We start from the raw sequence: 9,553 nt of genomic DNA, 5'->3' as shown, positions 1-9,553 counted from the left end.
TATTAGAAAAGGTTCCTCTATAGAGGGTCAGTACACTAGGGAAAGAAGGGAGCACTTGTTTGTATGTATGTACTGCGTATGTTACATGTGCTTTTGTATTGCTGCGTATGTTACATGTGTTTTTGTATTGCTGCGTATGTTACATGTGTTTTTGTATTGCTGCGTATGTTACATGTGTTTTTGTATCGTAAAGTATTTTTTACTTATTGACTGTTAAATGTGAGAGGACCTGATCGGAAATAAGTCTCAGGACATTCTTGTGTAATCCTTGAACAGCTGTAACCATGTGGTTTTTGCTTTTCGAATAAATCAAATCAAATCAAAAATATGTATTCAGGAGCTATAGACTGGAACAAAGCTCCTTTAGACAATATACATTTATCGCTAGGGTTAAATTGCTGCTGAAGGAACAGACTTTTAATACAAATTCTGTCTTATTTGATGCCAACTGTATTTTATCATCTATACCAAACTTGTCATATATTGTCTGTACATCATGAGGACCATTATGGAAATAAGCATATATTATTACATTATTTTGTCATCTGAAAGTATAAAAAAATGTAACTCAGTCAAAATAAATCAAATAAACCATGTTTTTTTCCCCCACATTTATGTGTAGTTTGTAAGTCAACATTTTCTATCATCAGTTGATGTATATGTTTTTTCTTTGATTTAGCACTTTTACAGCTGGTATAGTACACATAAGACTCTCCTGCACACATAAATCCTTTAAATATCTTGCTGAACCAGCTGTACTTATCATTATGATATATATAGACCTCCGAGGCACATATCACTATTTCTCCCAGGATTCTCTGAGCTGTTCTCATTATCACTGAATATGTCAGAATAATTTTGAATGGGGATTTCAACATTCACATTACATAACACCATTGCTGACTCAGGCTATGGAATTCATGAATATACTGTACTTGAAAGCCTCATCAGCATGGTAATACCCTTGATTTGGTAATGTCAAAGGGTTAACATAATGGTTCAGTTTCTCATATCCTTGTCTCTGATCATTACTGTGATCATTTCACAAAAGAGTGCATTGTCCAAAGGCGGTTCTTAGAAGCTGCAGCAGAAAGTGAGTTTGCTGAGCTTGTAAGTTCTTTTGATCCATGTAGTGTCATCTGCTCACTAGACAATGGTCTACCCTAAACAAAAACAAAAGAGGCAAAAATGCCCTAAATGATGTGGCACCACTCAAGGTTAAAAATAAGAACAGTTACCTAACATAACAGCTTAGGCACTGCAAGAGGGTCCTACACTGTGTGTCATTTGGTTTCCCTTGTTAATCTCTTGTTATTGCTTTCTTTTGTCCAATTAAGGGCCTTTCCATAATGTAAAATGCTGACATTTTGAGTTTTATTTCATATCACTGCTCCTTTTGCACACGTTGTCATGGTTCTGTTCTGTTGTTTGATAGGTTTTCTTCGGTTTTATGTTAAGTGCATTGTAACATTGTTTCGATAAGTGGTCTATTCTAGATTACTGTTTTCCACTATTGATAGATTGTTAAACCCTGCCCCTCCCTCCGGTCTAATGGTCAAGCCTCTTCCTTTTCTAAAAATAAACAAATAATGATGATAATAATAATAATGGTAATAATAATAATAATAATAATAATAATAATAATAATAATAATAATAATAATAATAATAATAATAATAATAATAATAATAACAACAATGATAATAACAATAATAACAATAACAACAACTATAAAAGTGTGCAGAGCTCCGCCAAGCTAGATTGCCTACCCAGGGCTGTATTAGTTGTGACGTGCAGCCTTCAGGACACAAGGAAGCTGCGGGGGAAATAGAGTTTGTATGACAGACAGTGCAACTTTTCACATTTTGTGGAAGCCCCGATATGCAGAAGTGAAAGCGCTTTTGGAGGTGCACTTTGCAGAGGCCCTTCATCGTGCATTTTTTTTGTAAAACATGGAGAGCTGTGTCATGAACAAAGGAATCCAGGGGGGGAAATTATTGTATGGCCTACGGTTCAAGAGCTACAGGCCAAAACGGGAAGTGGCATGTTATAGCGCCACCATAAGTCTGATCTGAAAAATGTGAGGTGGAGGTTCTTCCTTGGCCTACTGGGAGTGTGCACACACATTGCGCTTTGGTCAAGTGGTGGTTGGGATTAGCTGTACACAGACGGTGCATTTGGTTTGGCCGAGCAAATAAATCATACGAACACACAAAGCCATGCTCTGGGGAGGGACACCGGGGCAGGGACGGTGATCTTTGTCGCTGAACACGAGCCTATGGGCTTGGGCGGCGCCTGTCAGCAGGGAATGTTCAACGGGAAGAGTAGGACGGAGGTGCTACATCCTCCCGGTGGAGGCTCCTCACTGGAAGGTGAGCCAGTTGGCTACGATAGCAGTGGTGAAATATAAATGTGTGGGGAAGAATTCATTGGTGTAACAAATACAATGGGCAAAAAAAAGGGGTAAAATAATTGGCTACTCTAAAAAAAACAAAAAAAAACAGGAGTAACAAGCCTAGTTGTTATTTTAGACTCCAATTTTAAGTTTTTTTGTTTTAAGTCCCATATTAGAAAAATTAACAAGGAAGTTTGAAGCAAATCAAAGCTAACTAAGCCTGATACATGTCACTGTCTTATCCTTTTAGCATAACCTTTGACTTTACTACCTGTACTGTTAATAATCATGTTAATAAAGTATTCAATCAATCAATCGATCAATGAATCAATCAATCAATCAATCAATTAAAGGTAGGGTAAGTGATATTTTTTGGTTAAAACAAGAAGTATTTTGTTAAAAGGTTAAAATACTATATTCTGATAGTAATCATTGCTATAGAGTGTTTTTTCAGTAGCATGTCTCCCTGTCTCTCCAGTTCTTAAACAGAAAATATTTTTTTCGGTAGGTGTCTAAATCTCAGCCAATCAGGAGAAAGTACCCATTTTCAAGCTTAATTTGTATAGTGTTCCAGTTCCAATTTTGCCTGCTCATTTCTTAATGTCATCACTTCCAATTTCACTTGTTTAATCTGTATCCTGATTGAGTTCTCTGTCCTGGTTGGATAAAATTGGAAATGAAACTGAAACTGAAACGAAAATGCATTTTCTGTTTAATAAAGAGGTGGAGAGACAAGGAGACTCCTAATACTGAACAAACACTCTATAGCAATGAGTACTATCAGTATATAGAGCTATTTAACACTTATTTTAACCAAAGCAAATCACTTACCCTACCTTTAATTAATTAATCAATCAATCTATAAATCAATCTATCAATCAATTAAAAAAGTAGGCAATGTCCTCTGTTATTCTTAAGTGAGAAGCTGTCCACGGTCCTGGTTTAACCGGAGTAGCGCTCATTGAGGAGCTGTCCATGGGACTGAAGTAACAGCAGTAGTAGCTCTCAATGAGGAGCTCTCCGTGGTCCTGAAGTAACAGCGATCGCGCTCAGCAGAGCTCAGAGTGGAGTTAACCACTTAAGTAAACCCTATTCACTTATACCCTATTTTTTTTACACCAGATGTCTGTGACGAAAATAGCTGTCCCGTTGTGATGCATTGTGAGCTTGTAGATCTGCGACTTTTGCAGAATGTTCACCTGAGAAAAGCAATGCGGACCGTTCCTGAGGTTAATTCTTTAGACTCTCAGAAATAATCTAGACGAAACCTTTGGGCATTGAGACCTAGCAGCAGGTCTGTATGAAATGAGTACTTCAGAGAGAGAGAGAGAGAGAGAGAGAGAGAGAGAGAGAGAGAGAGAGAGAGAGAGAGAGAGAGAGAGAGAGAGAGAGAGAGAGAGAGAGAGAGTGTGTGTGTGTGTGTGTGTGTGTGTGTGTGTGTGTGTGTGTGTGTGTGTGTGTGTGTGTGTGTGTGTGTGTGTGTGTGTGTGTGTGTGTGTGTGTGTGTGTGTGTGTGTGTGTGTGTGTGTGTGTGTGTGTGTGTGTGTGTGCGTGCGTGCGCTTGTGTTGAAAGTGAGAGAGTAAGAGAGAGTGATCGGAGAAGCACGGCAAAGGAGAGGGAAGCTAGAGTGGGAGTGGGAAAGAGTGGGATAAGAAATATGTGATAAGGACAGTGGTAGAGGGGGCAATGGCTGGAAAGAGACAAATATGGAGAAAGAGGGATAGAGAGAGATAAGGAGAGAGAGAGAGAGAGAGAGAGAGAGAGAGAGAGAGAGAGAGAGAGAGAGAGAGAGAGAGAGAGAGAGAGAGAGAGAGAGAGAACAGAGAGAGAACATCATTGTGCGCTGCGAGTATAAAACCAAGTGTCAAGCTTCACCAGCACAGAACTTCTGATGTGCCGCACAACTCACCACAGCAAAGACCAAGAGCACGGATAGAGGCTGAACACCCAGCAATGTACACTACTAAAGATATTGAATTACTAATTATAATTTATAGTTTGACTGCTTAAAGGATAATGGGCAGTTGCTATAATCAAAGAAAGATGGATTTCCATTTTACGCATCGCTTTCATGAATCGACCTTATGAATTATAAACAAATATGTCAGGTCTGAGGTGAAGTTGACGGGGGGGGAAATGACGGTATGTTTCTCAAATACTTGGCGGATAAACCAACGTGCATCCGACGGACGATGGAGACGTGTTGCTTTTGGACGAACGACGACCCAAAAAAAAGTGCCAACTTATGGATAAACGCACTTCACCATGCTCGTCTCCTGGCTATATTAAAGCCTAATGGTGGAGCAGCAATCTGATCAGACAGACCATCACGCCGAGAGATGGAGCATGCCGATCACTTCAAACCACCGTCTATTATCTATGGAGATCTGTTGAACGTCTCCACCGCCAGCAGCAACAACAACGACACCAACAACAATGCGAATCTCACGCCGAGCGCGGAGCAGAAAGACTCCAGCGGCAACAGCGTCGCTTTCCAGGCGGGCTTGGCCGTGACGTTGACCCTCATAACCCTCGCCACCCAGCTCTCCAACGCGTTCGTCATCGCCACCATCTACAAGTCCAGGAAGCTCCACACGCCCGCCAACTTTCTCATCGCCTCGCTCGCCGTCACGGACCTGCTCGTGTCCATCCTGGTGATGCCCGTCAGCGCGCTCTACACCGTGAGCCACACGTGGACGCTGGGACAGGTCATCTGCGACGTCTGGCTGTCGTCGGACATAACGTGCTGCACGGCGTCCATCCTGCACCTGTGCGTGATCGCGCTGGACCGCTACTGGGCGATCACGGACGCCGTGGAGTACACCAAGAAGCGCACGCCGGCGCGCGCCGCCGTCATGGTCGCCACGGCCTGGGTGATCGCCATCTCCATATCGCTGCCGCCGTTCTTTTGGCGACAGGTGATTGCCCATGCAGCCCCACCACCCGCACCGCACACAGGCACTTTACTCCAGTGGTTCTCAAACAATTGTTCATGTCAAGGACCTCCAAAATGATATGTATTTGGCTGCGGACCCCCCCCCCCCATCTCAAAAATATTTTGTGCCAAGGATTTTTCAAAAATATCACATCTACAAGCTCATATATAGCGCAGCACTTGGTGCTGAGCTATGAGCTTGTAGATCTGCTATTTTTGAATAGCCAAAGTATAAATATGGTTGGTTAAAATTATTGTGACACTAGGCTATATTAACTAATTTTGCTGGGGACCCCCTGATACCCCCCAAAGACCCCTGGGGGTCCCCGGATCCCACTTTGAGAACCAATGCTTTACACCATTGGTTCTCAAAGTGGGGTCTGGGACCCTCAGGGGTCCTTGAGGGAGTTCCAGGGGGTCTTCAGCTGAATGATGGATAGTTAGGAACCAAATGGACCCTTATGGGTCTGTAACTCAGAGTTAAATTAACATTGATTTTACAATATAAATTGGGGTCCCAGAGATAGAAATGCGTGGTGGGTTGGCCAGCTAATCTAGTAGTTATAGTAGTTATATTGTAGTTATAGCTGTGTTTTTTTTTAACCATGTGTTGGTTTTTTTACTTTTTTACTGCATTCTACTTCCATTGATGTAATGTATTTTCTAAAACGGCTAGTTCCATTCCGCAACTCTGATTGGCTGGTTTCCGTTTAGCAGTCAGAGACTATAATCTACACCTTAGATCAGTTTATATCAATCCCAGGTGCGTTCTTTTTATTCACAGTGATCCAGTCTATCTGTAACCGAAGCTTTAAACTTTCACACAGCCTACAAATATAATTTATGAAAAGGCTACTACAGTGAAGTGAAGTCGAATTATTTTACTAATATCTTATAAGGCTGCTTATGACTGAAACGTTTTTTTTTGTTTGTACTCTCTTGGTGTTTTGTTGTAAAGACAGATTGTATCATGAGAAAAACAGCTAGTCCTTATAAGTAAACTAATATGTGATAGCCTTTCCATAGGAGTAGCTTTTTATATTTTTGGGACATTTTGTTATTTTTCTGTATAAGTGGATTTTAATTATTTCCAAAAAGAACACAAACAGCCAATAGCATATTAAAAGTTATATAATCTTGAAAACGGCAGTGACTAGGGGCATCGCCAAGTTGAAGTTACTAAACAATCCGTGGGAAAGCAGCGTGATAGTGAAATGCAGCGAAAGACCCGGAAAAGACAGCTGGGATTGGCCAGTAGTCACTTTGAGTGGCAGTTGGGGCAAATGCTCGCCCCAAAACATGATTTACAATTCTGTGCCTATCGGTGCTGAGTAAGCTCAAGCGAACATCGCAACGTTCTGCACCTCCCTCGGTGGTGCCTCTCGTGGCTCAAGTTCACTTGAGACTGCATGCACGCCTCCGTCGCGGTCCAAAACTATACTTTATCGGCAAAAAAAAAAAGTCTGCGGTTGTCGGAAAATAAGTGCCAGCAGGGGAATTTGATCACGGGAAGTGAGTCAAGAAACCAGACCATTCAAGAAATCAGGGCTTTGGGCTCTCTTAGAATGTGACAACGCCCCCACCGTCCTCTCTGGGGGTGGAGTCCTTGTTTTCTCGTTTTTGCATTCAGCCAATCGCAAGACAGGCAGGGCGGGGCTTGCTAGAATCTCGCTGTAGAACAGACTTATCAGTGGCTCCGGGCAGAGCTTGTAAATACAGCAAGCGCCCCCTATTCCCTAGTCAGCAGAATAGCTCACCCTCACAATGTCTCAATCGCTTTACAAAGTAGCTATAGTGGTTTACATGTGAAGTTCAGAGACATAGTAGCCAAATCTGGCTTTTAAAAAAAAAACTATCGAATATCTCAGTTACCATGAGATTGACCTAACAGTTAAGTTTTGTTTCTCTATGTGTTTGTTTGGGAAAAGTTGACATGTTCACACAGCCTGGCCGGGAAGTGGAACTACTTTCTTGTAAAAGTTGTAATGAATTATTGGCTGGCATCTCCCTTAGAGATAGGGTGAGAAGTGCAGTCACCCGAGAGAGACTCGTAGTAGAGCCGCAGCTCCTTCACTTGGAAAGAAGCCAGCTTAGGTGGTTCGGGCATCTAGTACGGATGCCTCCCGAGCGTCTCCCTAGGGAGGTCTTCGATGCACGTCCCACTGGGAAGAGACCCCGGGGCAGACCAAGGACTTACATCTCCACACTGGCCTGGGAACGCCTCGGGATCCCCCAGGAGGAAGTGGCTATAATGTTGCTCAGGAGAGGGAAGACTGGAGCTCTCTGCTAGTTCCAGCAGAGTTAGTTAGTTAGTCTGCTAGTTGCCCCTGCGACCCGACTCCAGATAAGCGGTTGAAGATGGATGGATGAATGGATGTTTTATGATTTTCATGTTGCCAAACTTGCCATATTTGTAACCGCTTTAGAAAAGCAATAAGCCACGCGAGGTTTTGACCTCTATATATAATGTCTGAGAGGGTCGTAGGCACTCCGCTGACGTGTCGTGCCTCACTACGCCTCTCAGCCATTATAGAATACAAGGTAAACTGAGACCTTGCGTGGCTTATTGCTTTATTATATGTTCATCATGCTTCTTTTTATTGACAATCTGTTTGAATGTATTGCACTGGAGCTGTTGAACAGAACAAATTTCCTCCGGGATTAATAAAGTATCTATTTATCTATCTATCTATCTTTCTAGGTGAAAGCGGAAGAGGTGATGAGCTGCGACGTGAACACCGACCACATTTTCTACACCATTTACTCGACCTTCGGCGCGTTCTACATCCCCACGCTGCTCCTCATCGCCCTCTATGGAAGGATATACGTCGAAGCCCGAAAGCGCATCTTGAAACAGTCCCCCAACAAAGCCGGGAAAAGACTAACGCAGGCCCACTTGATCACGGATTCGCCCGGTTCGGCGGCGTCCACCACGTGTCTAAACTATGGCACCAACGAAACCTCCTCCTGTGACACCACAGTGTCGTCTGCAAACGTAGTGAAAGTCACGGTGTCCGACGCGCTGTTGGAAAAGAAGAGGCTCGCTGCCGCCCGGGAGAGGAAGGCGACAAAGACGTTGGGGATCATCCTCGGGGCTTACATCATATGTTGGCTCCCGTTTTTCATCTACACCATAATAGTGTCCGTGTGCGAATCGTGTTTTTATCAGGAGTTGTTTGACGTATTCACGTGGTTGGGTTATCTCAACTCGCTGATCAACCCCATCATATACACCATGTCCAACGACGACTTCAAGAAGGCGTTCAACAAGTTGATACGCTTTAAATGTTGCCGGTCATGAGAATATGGCCTATGCTATAACACCCATAATGTTTATGTCTAACTTGAATGTGCATTCCACAAGTCCTTTTCTCTCAGCAGCTTTTGGCCTGCATGGGAAATGGGCTTAGAATTCAATTAAAAAATAAATGTACATTTTCCTCTCACAAAACGATTTCTGATCTTGGTGAAACGCCATTTCATTAGTTGCCCTGGCACCAGCTGCTAGGTCAAGCACGTGATGGCCTAAATTGCATAATCATACATCATAATCATAAAGAGGACAAAGGATTTGACTACTGCCCTTCATGTAGACTTTGCAGTGGGGTGTTGAACTGCATTGGTCCTGTATAGCCTAACTGTTAATGCATATGAATGTAATTTAGGCTACATGGGAGGTTCATGAAAGACAGCCATTTCATGGATTTTCAGAAGCCTACTGTTGTATCTTAGGAAGATATCATGAGCCTAAATGAGGAAGCACTGTGACCGATTTTTGCAATTGATCAACTATAAATCTTTCTTTCTTTCCTTTCTTTCTTCTTGTATTGGAGAAACTAGTAACCAGGAGAGGTCTGTCTCTGTTTGTATTCATCCACCCATTACAGTCATCAGAACTGTGTATAATATATAGAAAGCATATTTGACACTCAACATCAGTTGGTGAGTAAGCACAAACAGCTTATAGGACTAAGCTACCATGCACAAGTAAATGAAAGTAACATTAAGACAGAAGCCCCCTGACCCCCAACTCAATAAGGGGAAGCAATGGTGCCTACAACAGTTGTTTCCTTCACAGGTGCCTGGCTTGTGTGGAGATCAGCAATTATTTATTTATTTGTTTGTTTTATTTTTGGGGGGCAAACACATGTTATCTTGTTGTCAGTGTTATGTGTAATGTTGTTATTTTTTTGTGACATATAGGACATTATTCTTTACAGTA

The 9,553-nt window shown here is 42.5% G+C and overlaps 1 protein-coding gene across 1 annotated transcript; it reads left to right on the top strand.

Annotated features, from left to right (window-relative positions):
* Positions 1 to 4,735: 4,735 nt before the first annotated feature.
* On the top strand, positions 4,736 to 8,632 carry LOC308103178 (5-hydroxytryptamine receptor 1B-like; the record flags this gene model as incomplete). Its single annotated transcript, XM_080453072.1, has 2 exons — positions 4,736 to 5,314; positions 8,033 to 8,632. The coding sequence occupies 2 exons, from the start codon at positions 4,736 to 4,738 to the stop codon at positions 8,630 to 8,632; spliced, it is 1,179 nt and encodes a 392-aa protein (XP_080309198.1).
* Positions 8,633 to 9,553: the final 921 nt, after the last annotated feature.

This window comes from Gymnoscopelus braueri (assembly GCF_963280865.1).
Source record: "Gymnoscopelus braueri genome assembly, chromosome: 16".
Classification (NCBI taxonomy): Eukaryota; Metazoa; Chordata; class Actinopteri; order Myctophiformes; family Myctophidae; genus Gymnoscopelus; species Gymnoscopelus braueri.
Note: the sequence above shows the minus strand (reverse complement) of the source record. Positions and strands in the feature narration are given on the sequence as shown.